General features: G+C 45.4%; 1 protein-coding gene across 1 annotated transcript in view; it reads right to left on the reverse strand.

Moving 5' to 3' along the window:
* Nucleotides 1-22259, reverse strand: part of LOC116440409 (intersectin-1-like) — a 53211-nt gene that overhangs the window by 25506 nt on the left and 5446 nt on the right. The window contains 17 exon segments of the mRNA XM_032101155.1: nt 779-900; nt 3510-3555; nt 7255-7421; nt 8867-8900; nt 8902-8950; nt 9624-9676; nt 9678-9718; nt 9721-9829; nt 11111-11161; nt 11163-11243; nt 11245-11272; nt 12729-12796; nt 12798-12925; nt 12928-12973; nt 17404-17525; nt 18493-18719; nt 19754-19878. Of these exon segments, the coding sequence (XP_031957046.1) occupies nt 779-900; nt 3510-3555; nt 7255-7421; nt 8867-8900; nt 8902-8950; nt 9624-9676; nt 9678-9718; nt 9721-9829; nt 11111-11161; nt 11163-11243; nt 11245-11272; nt 12729-12796; nt 12798-12925; nt 12928-12973; nt 17404-17525; nt 18493-18719; nt 19754-19878 (1497 nt within the window).

Here is a 22259-nt window from a genome sequence, read left to right on the forward strand (position 1 = left end):
GATTGCTAATGAAATAAATCCCAATTGTAAAACCACATGTAAGACATTAAAGTATTCAAAGTTACGTGGGAGTATTTACACAACCAGAATTTGATTGTTTCAGAGCCTCACAGCAGCTGCTCAGTGATAACTCTGGCAGCTCTTGCCCAGAGAAGTTTCTTTTCTGTCTTAAAATACAATTAATGGAGACTCTTTAAAGCTAAAAGCTACCAACAGCATCAAGGTTAGTGAGAGCAAAACCCAAAGGAATCCTGGAAGAGGATTTCTCCACAAAAGATGAAAAAAAAATATCACAAAGAAAGGCAAAAAGGGCAGGCACAAAGTGGAAAAAATAACTGAATTAGTCTGAGATCTGCACTGCACCAATAAATCAATGGTGTTTTCCCATCTCCTATCTCCTGCTAAAACCCCCAAACCACACAGAACCTCCTTCAGCAGGACCAAATTGTCAAGTTCTACTCTTAAAAACACCTGGGAGGATCCAAAGCAGCCAAACCAAGCCCTAAACTCCCCTCCTTGCTGAGGGTTCTCCAGGGAAACACCCCAGGGATTTCCCACCTGGCTGATGGCTCCCGCTGCTCTCCTGCCTCCCAGCTAATCCCAAATGCAGGGATGGCAAGGGCTGTGTGCATCCTTGGAAAGATGCTTTCTTGGGAACTGCTGGGCTGCAGAACGCTGGCAAATTTATTTATCATTGACACATTCAGCAATTTGAACCACTAGAAAGGAAAGAATTTTCTTGACGTGGAATTTGACTAGGAAAGAAAAAGGAACTAACTTGGAGCTCTCCTTCCCACCAACCACCTGGATTCTTCTTTCTGATGAGAATCAACTGGCCAGGAGCAAGAGTCAGCTGTTCTGGGCCCGTTGCTGTGTAAGAGGCAATAACTTGGGCAATTTCTGTTGAAGCAGAGGAGAAAAAGAAGATTAATTTGAAAAAAACCTGAACATTTTTTATCCATCATTATTCTGCTACAACACTGTGGGGGTTTTTTTCCATAAAATTGTCATGGATTTATGTATTTCCATGAATATATGAGGTAGTTGTAAAACAAATGAGAGGTTCAGAGTACTACAGGAATAAATAAATAAGAAACCAGAGGAGCTCTACGGTAGGAGACCAAAAATGTTTGAAATACAGAATAATAACAACAATAACAGTAATAATAACTGTACAGCTCTTAAAATCCAGTGTTTTCCAATAAATACATCTTTGGACTGACTCCCTAAGAAGAGGAGAACCATCAATGACAAGATAATGAAGTTGCACCAAGAGGCACAAATTAGGGCTGGCAGAAAAGTTTTCACCACCTGACCCAAAAAGGAATGTTTTCCAAATGCAGCAAACAGGATTTATGTGGAAATCTCTATTCCCTGGAGGTTCTCACTGAGCAGGTGCTTTGTTTGGTCCCCTCCCAGCACGAGGGGACACAGAGGAACTGGGAGCTCCCAATTCCAGGGAATTTCCCAAAGTAGATGGTGGAGTTCACTCTCCTTTACAGAGATTGTGGAAAGGCAGGGATAATTTTGCTCCCCACAAAGTCTCACAGAGTTAACCCCTGTTTCGATCCAATTGGAACTGACAGGAGCTGCAGGAATTTTGGTGTCCTCCCAAAGCCAGGCTTAGCCCTGTCACCAAACCATGTGCAGGGTGAGGAGGACACGTTCAACACACACGGAGGGGTGTTGGTGCTGCTGAACCTTCCCTGTGGAATCCAGGGCAGTAACTCATCCCTTAGGGATTCATTCCAAAGGCAGCTGGAGGCAGAGGAATCCATAAACCCTGGAAGGTTGGGAAATGAGGGAAGGTTTGGTGCAGGGAAGATACAAAGAGAGTTGAAGACCAACATGGAAATGATTGACTTGAAATTTAGAAGGAAAGGACCCTTAGGAAAATTAAAAATTATCAGAGAAGCATTTGAGATACAAATGAGCAGCATGAGGAGGATGAGGAACAGAGGGAGGAAGAGCAATCCACTCCTCAATGGCACAGGGATCAACTATGGCAGAACCGCCCTTGGGATCTGTCAGCAGGGAGAGGCAGGGACAGGGGGAGCCAGCAGGTGATGGAAAGGCCTGGAGCTGAGTTATAAAGGTGCTTTAAACCTGGATCTGGGATTAGCATACAAATTCATGGAATCATGGAATGGCCTGGGTTGGAAGGAACCTCAAAGCCCCTCCAGTGCCACCCCTGCCATGGCAGGGACACCTCCCACTGTCCCAGGCTGCTCCCAGCCCCAATGTCCAAGCCTGGCCTTGGGCACTGCCAGGGATCCAGGGGCAGCCCCAGCTGCTCTGGGCACCCTGTTGCCAGGGCCTGCCCACCCTCCCAGGGAACAATTCCTGCCCAATCTCCCATCCAGCCCTGCCCTCTGGCACTGGGAAGCCATTCCCTGGCTCCTGGCCCTCTAGCCCTTGTCCCAAGTCCCTCTCCAGGCTTCTTAGCTGTGAAAGCAGAAAGTAGAAGAAGGAATTTCTAAGTAAAATACAGCAGGTGCTGCCAGGAGAGTGAAAGGTTTAAGCAGAGAAAAACCAGGAGCAGAGTCTGTCCTGGGCAAAGCCAAGGATTTGTTGGGCAGGGAACACAGCTCTGCTGCTGAAAAGGCTGCAAGCTCCCTGCAGTTGCAGAATTTCCACAGAACCCCATTAATCCCCCACACCAGAGCCACTGAGGAGACAAAATGAACAAATAAAGGAATGGTGGGAATTTGTGAAAACCAGGAAACCCTCCCTTGCTACCACAGCAGTTACAATGTTCAGTAGGTCACAGTGGAAGAGCAAAAACCTTACACTTTGTATCTCTCTCAGAACAAGAAATGTCTCATTTTTGTCTACAAAATGTGGTTTACAAGGCTTTGGGTATCCAACATCCTCCTCCCCCACCCAGCAGCATAAAGGAGCTTTACTGGGGACTGTGTGTTAAACAAGTTCCAGTTACAAATGACAAGTTTCACACTCAGCTCTTGTAGGTCACAGAAAAGCAGAAAGTTAAGAGAAAAGCATTCAAAAAAAAAAAAAAAAAAAAAAGGTTAAAATAAAACAACCCAGAAATGGGTTCCATTCTTCATTCCATGAAGGGCTTTTTAAATTGTGGTTTTTGAAGTACTGAAGACCTGAGAACCCCTTCCAGTGCTTAAAGGGGCTCCGGGAGAGCTGGAGAGGGACTTGTGACAAGGAATGGAGGGACAGGACACAGGGAATGGCTTCCCACTGTTCTGCTGAGCAATCCAACATTACATTCATTTTGAACAAGCAGGTTTTATTCTCTAGCTACATGTTATTTAGTGATGACACGCTGGAATGATTAGAGAGGATGAATTCTTTTATTTACTGTTACACTATTTATTAACTGCATTTATTCCAGTTATTTTGTAATGGTTTTCATCAGTGCAAACTACTCCAAGATGACCAAGAGCAAACAGACTTTATTTTCATGAAAAAGGTGTTGTTGCCATTGAATGAAACACTTAAGAACAGAGAGAAGGTGCTGTCACAATAATTTGACTCACCAGGTTTCTTCCCTAAGCTTCCCGTTTTCCCAGCTGCTCCTGGAGCCTTGAAATGGAGAACAAGATGCAAGTTTAGCACTCAGGTTCCTTTCTACAGTACATGAAAATTATTTATAAAGCTTCATTCAACACACTCAACAAGCATGGGAGTCAAAACTCACATGAAATTCTGTTCTTACAGGAATCCTTAATATTTTAGATGGCAATAATCTGGGAATAAATACCAAGCATGAAGTGGATGATTTGTTAATAGCAGAAGTGCAGACTTTTATTCCTTTCATGGGCTGCAAATAGCAAAGTCTCTCCCATTTGTAATTCCAAAGTCTATCCCATTTGAATTGCAAATCCATGTATCTATAGAATGGGAATTCTGTCAAGGTGAGCTAAAACAACAAAAACAAGTTTTCATCCCTTCAACTAGCTGGATTGCAAACTCCCTGTATCCTGACAGGTGAGATGAGGGATGAACATCAGCACCCAGGCCAAGGGATTGGCAAGCAAAGCCTTTGAACAGCCACAAGAAATCCAGCAAAACCTGAGGATCAGTTCCTGCCCCCTCAATAACTCCTGCAGTTTCCTCCCAGGCCACTGACAGTTTTATGTCCTGCACTAAAGAGGTCTGAGGTGGCTAACAGAGACTTAAATCTAAGCTGTACTGGGGCCAGAAATGTTTGAGGAACCACAAATGTCCTCTTGCCTTCAACATTTCCACCTCCCTCAACCTCACCCTTCACCTTCAGGATCCTCCTTACAAACTTGGTGCCAACATCAAATGACCTGAAGGTTTCCACAGAATCCTAACTCCCCTGTGGAAAAGTACCGTTTCCTCCTCCATATTCTCCCTATCAGCTGATGTTTTGAAAACTTGGGGATTCTGGCAGAAACTAAACTGAGGAGTAACTAAAGAACAGCTCAATGGCTGAGAGAAAAGGGCCATTCAAACCCATGTGTGGGTTTTGAGTCACCTATAAAAACAATTATTAGACACATCCTTCAGCTTGCCTTGATGTCTCAGTGCTCCTTTTCCTGTCACTGTCAGATTATTACAGTTTACCCCACAAGAGCAGCAAATCTTCCTCTCCTCCCTGGATTCATTTGATTATCCTCAGTTTTCCAGCCTCCCCTCCCACACTGTGAGCTGTGTTCACAGAGCAGGGACCCGGGAAGCCCCACACAGGGACCAGATGCAAATCCCAGTGCAGGTCTGGGGACGAGGGCAGATGGTCCCGACAGCCCCACAGAGGGGGATGAAACGGGGGGAACCAACAGGACTGATGGGGTGATACCAGGAATTCCTTCTGCTCTGGAAGTGTTTCTGGCAGAGGAACACCCTCTGCCCTCCCCAGGAAAGAACAAGTGACTGGACCTTCAGAGAACACCCTCCTCCCGGATACCCCTTGGTCACCATCCATGCTGCTGGATTAGAAGCACATGCACAGATCAAACAGGCTGGGACATCATCTTCTACTGTGAAACACAGAGAGATGATTTTAAAATAGAAACTTCAAAATCACCTTGACCAGACTGAGTCTGAATTGTGTTTGAGGATTCTCTGGCTCCTCAGTGAAAAAGCAGAAGAAATACATGGAGAAGTCCTACAGTACATCAATAAATAACTAAATTCATAAATAATGCATTTAGGATGCTCTCAATTTCTGGCCCCACTCAGGAGATGGGAAGAAGCATTTCCTATTCCTTCTGCTGAGGAAGCAGTGAGGACAGACCCTGTTCTATCTCCCCCTGCACATCTGGGACACTCACTAACATCTGAGGGGATTTTGTGACAAGGGATGAAGTCTCCTGGACCAGCACAGCAGAATTTGCTTTGTCAGTTTAATAAACCCCAGCAAGCTTGGCAACTGTGTTGTACAGCAGGACCCTTCAAACCCCTGCCTTGATCCATTCAGGGATTATTGTCTCAACTTTTATGCAAAATTTTCTAACCAGAGATGTGTTTGAAATGTTGTGTTTCCAAGCCCTCCATGAGCTCTGTCCCCCCAAAGGGAATTCTCACCAGTGTCCAGAATAAAACCCTGTTTCACTCTGTATTCCATCCACCTGACCCTCAGAAAAAACCCTGAGAATGGAGCATTGTGCCATTGTTCCTTCGAAGAACAAAGACTTTTCCTCCTTTTTAATAAGCTGAAGGAACAGGGAATGGTTTTCTTTAGCACCCTGAGGTGAATGGGCACAGCCTGGCACAGAAGAACAAAATTAAAAATTCTTCTGCTGTAGAAACCATTGAGATTTTGAGTCATTTCTAGAAACTCTATCCTTGCTGCTGAAAGATCACCCCTGCTTTTCTTTAGGCCTGTCAATAGTGCAGAACACATTAAATTATTTCTCTTTTCAGAACATTTTCCACCCCAGGCAGCTGTCCAAGCACAGCAGCACATCTGAGTGACCAGAGAGCCAGGACTGTGAAATCTTCTGCAAAAACTGGCTCTGGGGACCAGGCTGGAGAGCAAAACCCAATTACCCACTTGGAGCCAGGCTCCATGTCCTGCAGGCACAGGAAACCCTGGGATGAAAACAACATCCCAGGAGTGAGGCTCCATCAGCTCTGTGCTTTTTCCTCCCTCTCTCATCAAGATTTGAGCTGAAGGTGGGATTTTCACCAGCAAAAAGGGCACTTGGAGCACTTTTGGGCAAAGTGCAATGAGCTGGTGCAGCCCCAGACAAGCTGAGGTCACAGAAACACCAAGTGAGCTCTCTGAGAAAAAGGGGCTCCCAATGGAACACCGGAGCTCTCCACAAGGATTTGCCAACAGTGCCCCCAATCCCAGCTCTCCCAAGGGCTGCAACACTAAACATCACTAACTACAAGTTTTTTAATCCTGTCACAGAGGATGTTACTGGAATTTCCTGACACTCCAGAGATTTCCTCTTCAAAGGTTTCCTACAGCTGCAGGTTTCACTGCAGGTTTTAGCCTTTGGCTTTTCCACAGCAGAATGGTTTTAAGGGTGACTCTGCTCAGGCTCAGTGTTGCAGAGGCTTTCACTGAGTTCTTGTGCATTTACCATCCACATTCTCCAAAATTCCACTGATTTTTATTTATTTACCTTTAACCCTCCATTAGTCTAGGTATATAAACCAGAATCCTTCTCCTCAAGAGATCAGTTGTGTACCCAAATCTTAAATCTAAACTAATTCCTACTAGTAGATTAAATTATCCATTTAAGCCATAGAAATGAGAAAACATCTCTCTTTAGAATGCCTAAAAAGAAAGCAAAAAAAAAAAAAAAAACAAAGGGATGAGTTCTATGGAATTATTTCAAGATAAAAAGAGATGAAACAGAACCTCCATTATTCAGTCAAAAACTGTCAAATAAATTACAGTAGTTAGCAAAGTTTGGGTGCAAAATTTGTTTTCCTTGATTGCAAGAAATGACAGGAAAAAAAATAGAATAGACTGAAATATTACTCTCTGGATTTTTGGGGTTTTTTAATAATGGCAGTAAGATCCAGCTCAGTCATTAAGAACTTACCAGGGCAATAAAATAATCACGGCTGTTCTGACCAGTGTCTACAAAACTGCCAAGTGCACTATTAATGTAGGCATTCTTTTAATGGATGATCCCCCAAGTTATTTATGATACTAAGCTCTAAAATGCAACTATTGGTGTTATTGTCATTGTTATTCCTTTCCAATCTCAGTCAGGAAATCTGCAACATATTTTTATTTCCCTTACGATGCCCTGCCTTGCAGCTACCACTACAACCCCAAAGAAAACATTTCTCTACCTCAGAATCTTTGAGTCTCACATAATTAGATGGGAAAACTCCTGATTTATCACCCAGCGTTCCCGTCCACCAGTCACCATCTTTCTTTGTCACCAGGATCAGGTCACCTTGTTGGAAAGTGAGGTCTCCCTGCTCCGAGCTCTCGTAGGTGTACATGGCAATGTACTCTGGAAAAGGGAAATACAGCACATGGCAAACTCCTGAGAAACCCTCAGGGAGCCTCTACAAAATCTCATCAATATCAGGGGCTAGGCAGAAGGCAAATTTATTCTTTATTACTCATAGAAACATCAATATTTAATGAATAAAATCCTATCTGTCAGAACCGAACAGGATCTGTCAAAAGGCTGCCTCAGGGGGGTCTTATATATAATTTGCTATTATCATTAAATGTACCTACATCATTCATTTAGATATTAAACATGTTTCCCAGTGGTTTCTGGATTGTGCTGATGAGTGGAATTTTCAGAGTTTGGGATGCAAAGTCCACACAGCTTAAAAATCACCTTCTGCACACGAGCTCTTCTTCAATCCTCTCAACAGAAGATGTTCAATCCCTGCTTTATGACTTCTCAACACCACAGCTTTTCTGAATTGTTTTAAACAGAAGCTGTGTTCCTTTTTAATACAAACACAACACCTGAGATATCCCACCTGTGACAAGACTCTGCATGTCCACAACCCCTTCTCCTCAAATATGAGGAAAACCAGAACAAGGTGATCTTTAAGGTCCCTTCCAACCCAAACCACCTGGGAGTCTATGGAATATTGTATACTTTGAAATAATTGATTATCTCCCTTTTCTCTGCTGTTCCCTCCTTTTAGTTTCTGTGGTGCTCATGCCAGAGGCAAATTAAATGTAAATGTACCTAAAACTGTACCTGGAATTGCAGTTACAAACTTCAGGTGTGCTGTAGGGAGGATACACAAATGTTCCTGTAACCTACATTTAGATTAATTGATTTCCTCTGCCTGTGATTTAATTAACCTTTAGCTGACTCTGCACTGGAGAGGATTAAGAGTTAAAGCAGCTCATGTGAGGACATTCCCCTCCAGCTGAAGGGTGGCAACAGCCAGGAATTCCCCTTTTAAAACCCTTCAGAGGACTGAAAATTATCTGATAATTCTGTGCCTGTGCCCCAGGCTCCAGCTTTAAAATGGAGCTGACCATAAGGATCCAAATATTCTACAAGTGACTGTCACTGCCTTAATTAAGAGCTTTAATGAAACATCGGGAAATGAGCTTTGGGGGGACATTGAGACATTTACTGACATTATGAACACATGCACAGATGTGGCTTATTGGGCCCTCTGTAAAAACCCACTTCCAGATCAGAAAATGTTACCAAAATAACGGCAAAAAAAAGAAATATGGGGAAAGTACAAACTACAAAAGGACATTTTCTTATCTTTTGTGATACGGGAAAATTACTCCTTCACAACACACATAAATGCTTACTCTAATAATAATCCCCAATTATTCTAGAGGCAAACTGATTTGCACTTGGATTTTAGCACCACTTGAACACCACAGTGTGAATTCTTGACTTTGGCATGAAGCAGAGTTCTTGTGTTTAATGCCAGAGTAAGAAGCTCCCATGCAGGACTCACCCTTCCCCTGACATCGCTGCCTTGGCTGCTGGGGATTGCTACTCTTTTCAGACTAGCAGGACTTTCTGAGGAACCAGAATCCATGCTTTAGAAGAAAATAATGGTTTATTTAAGAAATTCAATCTCTTCAGATAAAAATTATTATTCTATTTCAAACTCAAAACTGCACGTGCACCCACAAGGAACTCCCTGGGTTTTAAAAGAAGAGACAGTAAATGTGCAAAATAAAGTTTTGAATCCTGTCATGGTCACGTTTAAGCAACTGCCTTAAACACAGAATTTTCTGCATCTCCTCTTTTTCCTCAGGAAAAAAAATGATCTGAAATTGTTCTCATTTGTATTCCTAATGCTAATGTTGCCTTCACATTACATCAAATGAGATTTTAAATGTTTCATCCTCCAAGAATAATGAGAAGTGATTTAGATTTGAGGAGTACCTTTTAATTTTGGGGAGAGAGAAGCTCTGACTTACACAGCTGTACTTCATAAAGTCCAATACACTCATTTTTCAGTTCAAAGTCACATAAAATTATGAAGGTTAATTAATCTTTTGTTGGTGAGGCAAGACCCAAGGAGAACCGAGGTCAGTTTTTCTTATTGCTGACAAAGATTTTCAGGATTGGAAGTCAAAACCCTCCAGATAAAAAAAAAGAAAGGGCCCTTTTACAGGGTAGAACTTTGAAATTCAAGTGTGCGGCTCTTCCTATTTCCTTCCATCCCAGTAGAGAAGTAAAGGACAGGAAAAGCAAACAAAATACCTCGTTGACTTCCTAATGGGGCCTGAAATGAGCTTCACATAGGATTTGGGGAACCCAGCCCTTCTGTCCCTGCACCTCCCCAAACCACCACATTCCTGCTGCTCCAGCACTGTGATCACATCGTTCTTGTTGAAGTTCAGGTGGTTATCTTTTTTTGCTCTCCAAGGATACAGAGCTTGTGCTTGAAGCCCCTCCACTTTTTCACCCTTCAAAAAGAGAAAGAGGAGTCAGTCATGCTCCACCTTTCATCCAGAAAGCTGCTTAAGGAATTATATTCTTAGGCTGCTTTAGACAGCAACAAACACAGACTCTCTCTCAACTAAAGCAATCAGTTGAACTTCCAGAGTAATTCCAGAATTGTTACAGTCCTCCTGCATTTGTCTGTTAACACATCATTCAAGATTGAATTAATTACTTTTATAATTAAGAGACACATGTAATAAACTCTCGTGAAGCTGCTTTGGCAGGACTTAAGAGTCCATTTTATGGAAAATGATGCTTTGCTGCATGTTATTCATGGCACATTCCGATTTCCCTTTTGCTCTGAGGTAGATATTTAGGACTTTCCAGAATACACAGGCTCCCAAGAACAGTTGGTTGTTCCACTGAGGAAAAGGAAATGCTCTGAACAGATGGACAGAATTCAGCTGTGAAGCTCTGTCACTGCTGTTCCACCTCACCACATAACCCACTTGGGAGTGAAGGTTGTCATGGAGTCAAGAAAGCCCAAGGAAGTGACCCCAAAACTGGACCACCAAAATCTAAAAAAGCCATCCTGAAGCAGCAAACCAGAAACTGCTTTGTGTTAATCCTGCCCCAGATGTTGCCACTGGATCAAAGATCCATAGAATGGCCTAGGTTGGAAGGGACCTCAAAGCCCATCAGTGCCCACCCCTGCCATGGCAGGGGCACCTCCCACTGTCCCAGGCTGCTCCAAGCCCCAATGTCCAGCCTGGCCTTGGGCACTGCCAGGGATCCAGGGGCAGCCCCCAGCTGCTCTGGGCACCCTGTGCCAGGGCCTGCCCACCCTGCCAGGGAACAATTCCTGCCCAATCTCCCATCCAGCCCTGACCCTCTGGCACTGGGAAGCCATTCCCTGGCTCCTGGCCCTCCAGCCCTTGGGAATTGTCTCTCTCCAGCTTTCCTGCAGCTCCTTCAGGCCCTGCAAGGCCACACTGAGCTCAGCCCAAAGCTTCTCCTCTCCAGGCTGAACAATCCCAGCTCTCACAGCCTTTCCTCCCAGCAGAGCTGCTCCATCCCTCTGCTCATCCTGGTGCCTCCCTCTGGCCTCTCTCCAGCAGCTCCACGTCCTCCCTGTGCTGGGCCCAGGGCTGGGGCAGCTCTGCAGGTGGGGACTCTCCCTGTCACCCCCTCCTGGAAGAGCCCACCTATCCCAGGTGAGTGTTTTAATGCATAGTTGAGGTTCACACTTTACTCTCCAAGCCTTTGTGCTGGCTCAAAACATTTGGGTGAGCCCAGGAGCTCACCTGGCCCAGGACAGGGGAGGGGGATGAGCCTGTGACAGTGGCAGGAGTGAAGGGCCGAGCGCTGCCGGAGCTGCCCTGCGCTGGGCACGGTCAGGGATGGCTGAGCTGCCCAGGCATCCCAGTTATCACTCTCTTGGTTTCTCACTGGTGTTTGTTGGCCAGCTGAAAAAAAAAAAAAAAAAAAGAAAAGCATGATGTAATTCCTACTGGTTTTAATAGTAGGAAGAAAAAAACGTCACACAGAACAAATATTTCTACATTCTACATTATTACTTTTCAATGAATATCCATGAGCACCGTGACTCCAGGTTACAGCAGTGCCATCAAACACTGGTTAACCACAACTTTATCTTCAAAGAAAACCAAACTGAGCTCCTTGTCCTTGCCCCTGAAGGACAGGTTTTTATTTCATTTCTTAGCTGTGAAATTTGTGAAATTTGTCCCAACAAACAGAAGTTCAAGCAGTGCAGGCTGCATTACACACAGTGGAAAAATAATTAATCATTCATTCCAAGACTGGTTTGAACTCTTCCCACCTGCACATCACTTGACCTCTCACATCTCTTTCCTTTAGACACAGAATCCCAGAATGGTTTGGGTGGGGAGGGACCTCAAAGCCCCACCCAGTGCCACCCCTGCCATGGGCAGGGACACCTCCCACTGTCCCAGGCTGCTCCAAGCCCCAATGTCCAGCCTGGCCTTGGACACTGCCAGGGATCCAGGGGCAGCCCCCAGCTGCTCTGGGCACCCTGTGCCAGGGCCTCCTATTGATATATCAGTTTATAAATATGGATTTCATGGCCAAAGGATAAGGAATTGCAGTTGATAAAAGTGCTCAGTGTACTGAGTTAGGACATCCAGGGAAGGGCACCAGTTCGAATTCCATCAGTCTTACTAATGCTGTGATCAGGAATTAAATCACCTTTCATGTTCTCTCTGCCATTAGCATATTATACATAAGCAAGTTGGAAGCCTTTGATAAGGCTTGGGGGCAACTAATGTAGGAGAAAGGGATTTAGGAGCCTCCAGTATCTTAAGGGACTCCAGGAAAGCTGGAGAGGGATTATTCATTAGGAATGGGAGTGGCAGGGCAAGGAGAATGAGTTCCCACTGGAAGAGGGGAAATGTAAGTGAGATATTGGGCAGGAATTGTTCCCTGGGAGGGTGGGCAGGCCCTGCACAGGGTGCCCAGAGCAGCTGGGGCTGCCCCTGGATCCCTGGCAGTGCCCAAGGCCAGGCTGGACATTGGGGCTTGGGAGCAGCCTGGGACAGTGGGAGGTGTCCCTGCCCATGGCAGGGGGTGGCACTGGGTGGGCTTTAAGGTCCCTTCCAACCCAACCAGTCCGGGATTCTGTGGTTTCCAATGGAAGTGAACACCTTGGGATTTCCACCATGCCCACATCCTCACTTGGGGATGTCTCCCACTCTTGCTGTCCCCAGGCAGGTGTGATGGGAGCAGCCTCAAGTCTCACAGGGCAGCAATTTTCCACTGATTCCTACAGAAAGCATCTCTCACTTCAAAGAAGGTCTTTTTTAGTTTGCACTCTGGCTCCTGTGTTCAGTGCACAGTTCCAAAGGACTCCACACACTGAAGTGCTCAGCAGCCACCCAAACCTACGTGGAGCTGAAGTCTGCCCAGTTGTTGGCCACTGCAGGACCCTCAGGAGGGGCAGGGGCTCCCAGGGGGGGTGGAGGTTTCCTGCACGGACACTTTGGGAGCAGCAGAGGGCTCGGATGCTGGCTTGGCAGAGGCTGGAACTTCACTGTCCGGAATTTTCTCTGCATAGTTTGCAGGGAACCATCCAGTTTTCCCTTCAGCTCTCCACCAAGCCACCCTGGCTCTCCAGTCTGGCTTTCATCCACCTGCAGACAGAGGAAGTTACAGAGTTAAGAAATACACCCTGCAAATGGAAATTTTACTGAAAACAACCCATCTCCTCCACAGTAATGAACTTTTTGCAATGCAAGAGGGCTTGACAATTAGTTTTTCTTTTTTCTTTCTCCCAAGCTAAAAATCACAGAATCATGGAATGGCTGGGGTCAGAAGGGACCCTGAAACCTGTCTTGTTCTACCCCTGCTATGGCAGGGATCACCTCCTACTGTCCCAGGCTGCTCCCAGCCCCAATGTCCAGCCTGGCCTTGGACACTGCCAGGGATCCAGGGGCAGCCCCCAGCTGCTCTGGGCACCCTGTGCCAGGGCCTGCCCACCCTCCAGGGAACAATTCCTGCCCAATCTCCCATCCAGCCCTGCCCTCTGGCACTGGGAAGCCATTCCCTGGCTCCTGGCCCTCCATGCCTTGTCCCCAGTCCCTCTGCAGCTCTCCTGGAGCCCCTTTAGGCCCTGCAAGGGGCTCTGAGCTTCTCCCTGGATCCTTCTCTGCTCCAGGTGAGCACCTCCCAGCTCTCCCAGCCTGGCTCCCTCTGCTCATCCTGGTGCCTCCTCTGGCCTCTCTCCAGCAGCTCCACGTCCTCCCTGTGCTGGGGCCCAGGGGCACAATCCCAATGCATTTCCTGCTGCCCACGCTGGGATGAGCCCAGGGCATGGATGGATCCCTGTCCCTGACTCCTCAGAGGAGCTGCTGACAAATTCCTCTGCCTCGGGCCATTTATTGACTCAGTGCCTCCCACTGGAATTTGCATGCACCCTCCCCTTTTGGTTGCAAACCGATCCATTATTCCTGCGGTTTTGGGTCCTCCTCCTCTCTCAGTCCCTGTCAGCCCAAGGCAATCCAGAAATAAAGGCACTTTGTGCTTGACCGCTCCCATGTGCTTCTCCTGCAGTGCAGAGCAAAATTTCCACTGCAGCAGAGATGGGAAAGCAGCAGGATGGGAGAGGGAAGGGCACAGCTGAGGGTGGGTCTGGGAGAAAGGGGCTGTAGCACCCGAGGCTGAATCATCCACACAGCGATCAGAGTCACCCAGCTGGACCCACTGGGGCAGGAACTGCAATCACCACACACAAAGGAAACACACAGCACTGAAAAGGCAAATCGGGGTTGTGGAGATGCTCTAAAAAAAGCATCCTTGAGGTGAACCACAGACACAGAAACCACTGGGAATCTTCAGGCATAAGGGAAAAAAAAAAACCCAACCAAAAGGTTTCAGACCCATCCAATTAATGCCTCTTCAGGAGAGGGTCTGAAGCTACAATAACTCTAAAACTGCCTCTGAGGATACTCAGATTTATGCTTATTCAACCCAATTAGGTTCTCTAAGTACACTCATGAAAAGGCATTTTGAAGGATAATTTCAACTTCATAATTCATATCAGCTCTGGTTTCTTCTTCATATAAAATACAAGTCACATCTGGTTTTGCAGTACAGTACTGGAATTTTAAATAAATTCTTTTGAACGTTTTTAAAGCTAATTTGTTCCAATTTCCTCATATTTTTACCCCCACCATCCACAAGCCCCAACAACAATCCCAGATTATTTTTTTCCAAAATACAATCAGCCTTTAAATGCACACCTGGATAGTGAATTACAGTGTGTGGGAGGTTGTTTTTTATTTATTCAACTGTACTTTAGAGCCACAGCTGACAACTTCTTAGTTCTGTGGATCACATAAAGAAGATTGATTCCAACTCCTACAATCAATAACTAAGGAAACTGATGAGAAACTGTCTTTAGAATTTGTTATAGATGTTTCAGGGAAGAGTATCTGTTCCCACACAGAAGTTTGGTTGAGTTATAGCCAGGATTAAAATCAATCTAAAGTTACAAGAGAAGAAATTTAAAGTACATTGAAAGGGTAAGATAATTTAAAAGTGGGAGAATTTAAAAACCAGAGTAATTCTGTAATCCATGGCACCAGATCCAGTGGTGATTTCCCCAGGAGTCAGGCAGAGCAGAGCTCTCCCCAGACTGGCAAATCCTTTTCCTTCCTGAAGAAATGCCCACCCTTCTCCCTGATTTCCCCAGCCAGGGCTCAGGATCTGTGCCCAGGATGAAGAGTTGACACCCTTGGAAAGATCATTCCCAAGCTCTGTTAAAGCCCCAGCTCCTGTGACAGAATGAGCTCTGCAGTCCCAATTCCAGCCAGGATTCCAGCCCGCTCCCACACCAGAGCTGGGAGCCAGCCCCGGGCTCTGGGTGGCACCTCCTGCCCTGCTGCATGACAGACAGACCTGCCATGGGTCAGAATTTGGGCTCCAGTGTGGGAATGCTCAATTTGCCCATGTCAGAACACAGTTACTCCAAGGAACACTGATTTGTGGGACAGGAAGCTCCCAGCTGGAGCTCAGCTCCACTGCAGCAGCATTGATGTCACCAGTCAGCCTCACCTTAACACTGAGCTTGCAAACTGCTGATTTCCAAGGAAAGGCACCCCCTGGCACCTTTGGAACCACAGGACAAACACGGGAGGGCTGAGGGGGGAGCCCAAAGGCAGCATCAAAAGTAAACCTCGGTCCAGGGTGTGTGAATTACTTTTGATAACGAGCTGTGGTTGTTAATTTGAGCCCGGTTGGGTTCAAACCCAAGGAACTGCAGGGGAACCAACTCTGGGGATGGAAATGGAGGCAGGGCAGAGCCTCCCTGGCAGCACTTACCCAGTCCCTTTTCACCTCCAGGGGGAAGCAGGGATGCAAAGCAAGGCACGGTTACAAGCCAGCTGGGCACTGCCAGAGCAGCCCACTGAAAGCCTTCCTGCAGGGCAGCAGGCACAGCCCCCAGCAGCCAGCCTTAACTGTGGCCAGAAGTACTTCAATAAAGGCACCAGAGAGCAGTTACCCTGCTGGGCTTGAGTGGGTTAAAATCAAGTCCAAAAGCAACAGATAACAAGACTTGGATGGTCTCAAAGCCTCTATTTAAAAGAAGTGCAGCGCTCCTCAGACTCGCGTACTTTGGGGGAAAAATCTCATTTCCCTGCAAAGCTTTCTTTAGAAATTACTTCAGTGCTCTTTATAATTGCATATTTTGGGGAAAATGTTATTTCCCTGCAAATCTCTATTAAAAATTATTTCAGTGCTCCCTAGAATCATGTATTTGAGGAAAAATGTTATTTTCCCTGCAGTAACAGGGATAAATATGTGCAGAGCTTCCCAGAATCACATATTTTGAGGAAAAATGTTATTTTCCCTGCAGTAACAGGGATAAATATGTGCAGAGCTTCCCAGAATCACATATTTTGAGGAAAAATGTTATTTTCCCTGCAGTAACAGGGATAAATGTGTGCAGAGCTTCCCAGAATCACATATTTTGAGGAAAAATGTTATTTTCCCTGCAGTAACAGGGATAAATATGTGCAGAGCTTCCCAGAATCACATATTTTGAGGAAAAATGTTATTTTCCCTGCAGTAACAGGGATAAATGTGTGCAGAGCTTCCCAGAATCACATATTTTGAGGAAAAATGTTATTTTCCCTGCAATAACAGGGATAAATGTGTGCAGAGCTTCCCAGAATCACATTTTTTGGGGAAAAACGTTATTGTCACTGCAAATCTCTATTTAAAAATGTGTGAAATACTTCTTAAAATCGCATCTTTTGGGGGAAATTGGTTTTTTCCCAGCAAGTCTGCCTAACAGTGATCACTCTTGCCCACAGAATGACCTGCAAGCCCAGGCCACCCCCCATTTCCCAGGAAAACAAGGCATCCCAGCATTGCCCAGCTGTCTCCTCTCCCCTTTCCCAGCTGCCTGCTCAACACCATTTCCTGCTGCAGCTTTACAACCTGTTGTATCCCTACTCAGAGTCCTCAGCAGTGACACCGAGCCAGGATTCACTTTGGATTTTCCAGAAGCAAATTCTAATGTCACAAACACCCAATCAGTAAAAAGCCAAACCAACCCCCAAAAGCTTCAATTTCTCAGAACAGGTTTTTAAAAAATATGAATCCTTACAATTTAGGGGTGCCTACAAAGTGTATTTTTTCCCAAATCCACTGTTACTAAACTGAGCTAAATGTAAAAGCTCTTAAAATCAATTTTGTTGGGCAGAACACTGTTTCTGGGGAATACACCTCCTCCAGTGAACAGTATTTAAGAATTCCCCCAGGAATTTTCATTCTGCATGTTAAGAACACACTAATGATTAATTAATATTAATATCCACTTAATCCCTGCAGCCATTAACCACAGAATTATCACTTACAGAGACAAAAGCAACCACTGCTTCACAGTCTGACACAACACACTGACCACATCCCTGAAAAACAGGGAATTACTCTTTATCAACACACCTGCAACCAAATATTCAGGATTTGAAGTTTCCTTTCCTGCCATAGAAAATTGAAATCACACACGGCAGAAGCTGAAGGAATTTTCTCAAGGAATATCCCAATCCCTGCTTACCATGACGATGTCTCCAGGCTGGATGGTGATCTCATCGTGGCTTCTGGATTCAAAAGGATACAGAGCTCTATAATACACTATTTTTACATCCTCCTGAGCAGAAATGGTTAAAGGAGCTTTCTCTGAGCAAAGGAAACAAACACACAGATACAGAGAGAAGAAATCAAACCACCTTATTTTTAAACGCTTGGAAAATGGGGTGAAAGTGGAGACAAGAATCAGCAAACCTGGCAGGGTCTGCAGGAAGTACCCTATCCCCCTTTCACACAAGGGGAAATATAAAAATTAATTCTTTAAATACAATTTTATTGTTTTCTCCTCTAAACAACAGGGAAGATCACAGAATCCCAGACTGGTTTGGGTCGGGAGGGACCTCAAAGCCCATCCAGCCCCACCCCTGCCATGGCAGGGACACCTCCCACTGTCCCAGGCTGCTCCAAGCCCCAATGTCCAGCCTGGCCTTGGACACTGCAGGAACTGGGAGTCCACAGCCTCTCTGTGCAGGATTTAGTCATAAAAGTGATGCAATCCTTTGGACAAATATTTAAACCAGTATCACATTCCCAAACAGTTCTTGTGTGTATCCAAGACACTCAAGAGGGAAGCAGGATTCCCAATACAGGCAAAAACCAGGATACAATGCACAGAAAAAGCTCTCAGCTGAAAGTGGCTGTGTGGAGAGCAGAGAAAGGGGAATCAAATTTTAGATTTCAGGTCATTTGTCCAGTGAACAAAGGAAGGCAGGAAAGGAAAAGGGTGACTAAACAATGTATTGTTCCTACTTTGAAAAATCCCAATATCCCACACCAAAATAAAAACTACAGAAACAGTTTTTGACATCTTGCATCCAGCCCCTTCCAGCTGAGATTCCCTCTTCCCTTGTCCTGCAGTCTCAGAACTGTGCTTTCCCCTCTGCCTTTTGGAAGAACAGCAATGAAAGAACCATTTTTGGAGTCTAGAGCTCAATCCATGCATTATTTACTCTAATAAGACTCACAATCCAACCTTGACCACCACTTTGTTCTGTGTTAAATGGGAAAAGAATGACAACTGAGCTGTCCCAGAGCATTCCCTGCTGTTGGACCCTACCTGCATTGGACCACGGAGCCTGGCCAGGTTTGTTGGGCTCCTGGTGGGGCTGGAAGAGTTTACTCAGCTTCTCCTGCATTTCCTGCTTCCCCTTATCCTCACTTTCCTTCTTCTTGGGTAGTTCTTCCCTTTTTTGCTTGTCATCTTCCTGGATTTTTTTTTGCCACTGAGGTTCTTCCTCTGGCTGTCCCCGCTCCAGCCGCGGTTTGTCCCGGTCCTGGATCCGCCTGGTGGAAGATTGGGGGGGTCAATTCAAAAGAGCCACTCAAACCAAAGCCTACCAAAGCTTTTGGGTGATCTCCAGTACAAAGTGTCTTCTTTAGGGCTTTTCCATGCCCTAACTCTATTTTGGTGAGTTACCAAGCACTCCCCAGCATCTCCTCACACAGTGGTTCCCAGGAATCAGACTCGTTGAATGGCTTGGGTTGGAAGGGACCTTAAAATCATCTCGTTCCAACCCAAGGTAAGACTCCAAACAGCCAACTCAGAAAGGAAAAAGCAGGAATCAGAACATGTGGCCATCCTTATCCTGATGTTGAAGGGCAAGGAGGAGAAGTATTTGCAAGCTTTACACAGCACTCCAGAGAATTGTTGGGAATATTTCCCATTTCCAACCGCCAGAGTTAACAAGTCCTTCCCCTCCACCAGAGGAAATGAATAAATATTCTCTGCTAGAAACAATTTGCCCCAGTAAAGATAACTCTGAAGATCTAAAGGACACCCAGTGTGTTCCAGTTTGTTTTATGGCCTGTTCCACCCCTGGAATTTCTTCACAGTTAGGGACAAATGCCTGAGAAGCAGCTGCTCCTCACACACTTGGTGTGCTACAAAGAACAGACTCTGTCCAAGGACAGAGTGAATTCCTGACCAAAAAAGGAGGGATGGGGGAAAAAAAACTGATTCATGGAATGCCAGGATCCCAGAGGCTGGAAAAGCCCTCCCAGCCCAGCCAGGCCCAGCTGTGCCCCATGCCCACCTTGTCCCCAGCCCAGAGCACTGAGTGCCACCTCCAGCCCTTCCTGGGACATCTCCAGGGATGGGCACTCCAAACCTCCCTGGGCAGCTTGCCAAGGCCTGAGCTCCCTTTCCATGAGGAAATTCCTGCTGGTGTCCAACCAAGCCACTTCCCAAGCATTAGAGGGTGGCACTAGAGGAGACAAACCTCATCTGCATCCCTGGAAGTTTTGGGCAGACAGGAATATTTTCCGAGAGGTGCCAGGGGAGGTGTTACATTTAGGGCTCCATTAGAGCAGTTTGTTACCTCTGAGCTTCTTTTTGCTTTTCCAGCTCCACTGTCTTCCTTTCCTGTTCCTTCTGTTTCAACCTCTCAGCTTCCAAGCTCTTCTGCTTCTGGAGCTGCTGCTTGTTATGGATTTCTCTCAGCTCCTGGATTAAAAAAAGGAAAACAGGTGTAAGCATCCACTCTGTGAATCAGAACTAACGGCCCCAAAGGGTTCCCTGTGAGGGAACGACACCTGGGAATTGCTGGGGATCTCTGTCCAAACTCACACTCCTGCCAAATGCAGATATTTCAGGTTCATTTCCAGGGTCTATGAACCACCTACTGTTTTCCTATTTTTATCCATTTAACTGAGACATTAAAGGGTTAAGAAACCAGAAATCATTTAAATGGGACTCTAAAAAATGGACAAAGCTTAATCTGAACAGTCACTTCTGTTTTATTTTGTTTGTTGGTTTGTGGATTTAACTTATTAAATTCCATACACAAATCTGCCCTCTGAGCTCTCACAACAGCAACTCTTAATCAGTTTCATTTGCCAATTAATGCTGATTTACTAAAGAACCTTCAGGTTTGGTTTATACACAGGAGACTGAAATCCTTAAGGAATGTCTTTGGGATGAATCATGGTATTCATATACAAGTCTGGCTTTTCTTAATTAACTGGAAGGACACTGCCTGAAAAAATTAGAATATAAATAATAATAATAAAACCAGAGTATTTTCCTCAAGATTTGTTCTCTGCATTTACACCTATTAACATAAAACCAACTTTCATCTGGAATTTCTTTGCATAACCTGGAATTTTGCATCTGAACTCCTCAGTATTACAGGGGAAAAAAAGAAAACTCCCTATGACCACTGAGGATTTTCCCTGAAAATAGTTCACTTCAAAAAACTGATATCTTTTAATGAAAATATGGTACACGTGAAATTGAAACAGTTAATCTTGGAAGTATTTGGATAGTTTTTCAGAAATTCACAATCTACAAACCACAGGAAGTTTTAATGTAAAACTCCTCATGCACTGACCCAAATGAGAAAATTGCATAAGAGACAAAAAATAAATGTAGGTGATTCAGGGATGAAATTTTCAAAAGGGAAGCTGATCCTTGTGGCTCAGTTTTCAGGTCTCAGTTTTATTTCATTAATGCTCCCCAGTTTTAAAGTCAATGAAAACTGAGCTCAGCATCATTAAAGAGAGAATCAGTTCTCAGGGAAGTTGGAATTAAAACCCTGCTAAGGCCCTGAATCCCACTGAAATGCAGGGAAAATCCCAATTTGGGCAATACTTGTTTTATGATCGCCCTGAGTGTGATGAGCAGGGGGAACCACAGTCCCCACGTCCTCTCCATGACCTCCTGAACCCTTATTTGTACCAAAAACATGGACAAGTGCAAGGGACAAACTCCTAGAGCATTGGCAGTGCTGGGACTGACATCCTTCAGATGAGACAATCCCAGACTGGTTGGGTTGGAAGGGATTTTAGGGATTATCCAGTGCCAGCCCCTGCCATGGCAGGGACACCTCCCACTGTGCCAGGCTGCTCCAAGCGCCAGTGTCCAGCCTGGCTTTGGGCACTGCCAGGGATCCAGGGGCAGCTCCTAAGGGATCTCACCACTAAATGCAGGATATTCACCACTTCCATGGCCAAATGGAAAACGGGAATGCTGCAGCTGAGCCATGCCCCCATGTCTGCCTGGAGCAAGGAGATTCCACTGTGAGTACCTGGAGTAGGAGCAGTAAATGCTGCTGCCAACCCTGGGACAAACAATTAAATTATTTTCTTTGCTTGTTGTGTCATTTCATCCACCTGCTTAGCTATGTCAGGATCTCAGGGAACACTTTAGTAATTATTTAAGTTTTCCACAGACATTTTAGCCCTATTCCCTCCCAGCCAAGCTGATGTGTTGGGTCAATGTTCTGTGAAGGGATTTTTCTGTGACAGAACTGCATGTTAAGAAAATCAAACCTAGTTTATAGTGCTGGCACTGGATGGAGCATCTTTGGAGACGAAAAAATCCCACATATATCCCTCTTTGGGTCAGCCAGGAGGAAACAAAGAAGTGCTGGGCATCTCATGCAACAGAGGTGCTCAACTGCTTTGCCAGGTGGGAGGATGAGGAGGAAGAGCCAGCATCTCCCAGAGTTCTACTGGAAACCAGCTGAACTTCAGTAACACTTCAACAGCCAAAACATTTCCAGCTGGATATTCAGCACAGCCCTACACTCATCCTGTACAGACACAGCTCCCAGCTGTACACATCCCACTCCTGTGCTGGAATTCCAAGGACCACCAAGGCTTTGCTCGTTCCTGGGGTGCAGGACAAGGAATGCCTTACCTTAGAAGCTGAGAAATTGTTACCTTGGCACTTAACTCCAAACAGACCAACAAGGAGAATTCTGAGATGTTCCAACAGCCATATCCATCATATTGAATAGGAATTAAAGCATTGCACAGAGCAGAGCAATATTCACTCTTTACAGACAAGTAATTTGCTACAAAAACCTTCATGGTAGAAATGGG

This window comes from Corvus moneduloides, chromosome 2 (genome assembly GCF_009650955.1).
Source record: "Corvus moneduloides isolate bCorMon1 chromosome 2, bCorMon1.pri, whole genome shotgun sequence".
NCBI classification, from domain to species: domain Eukaryota; kingdom Metazoa; phylum Chordata; class Aves; order Passeriformes; family Corvidae; genus Corvus; species Corvus moneduloides.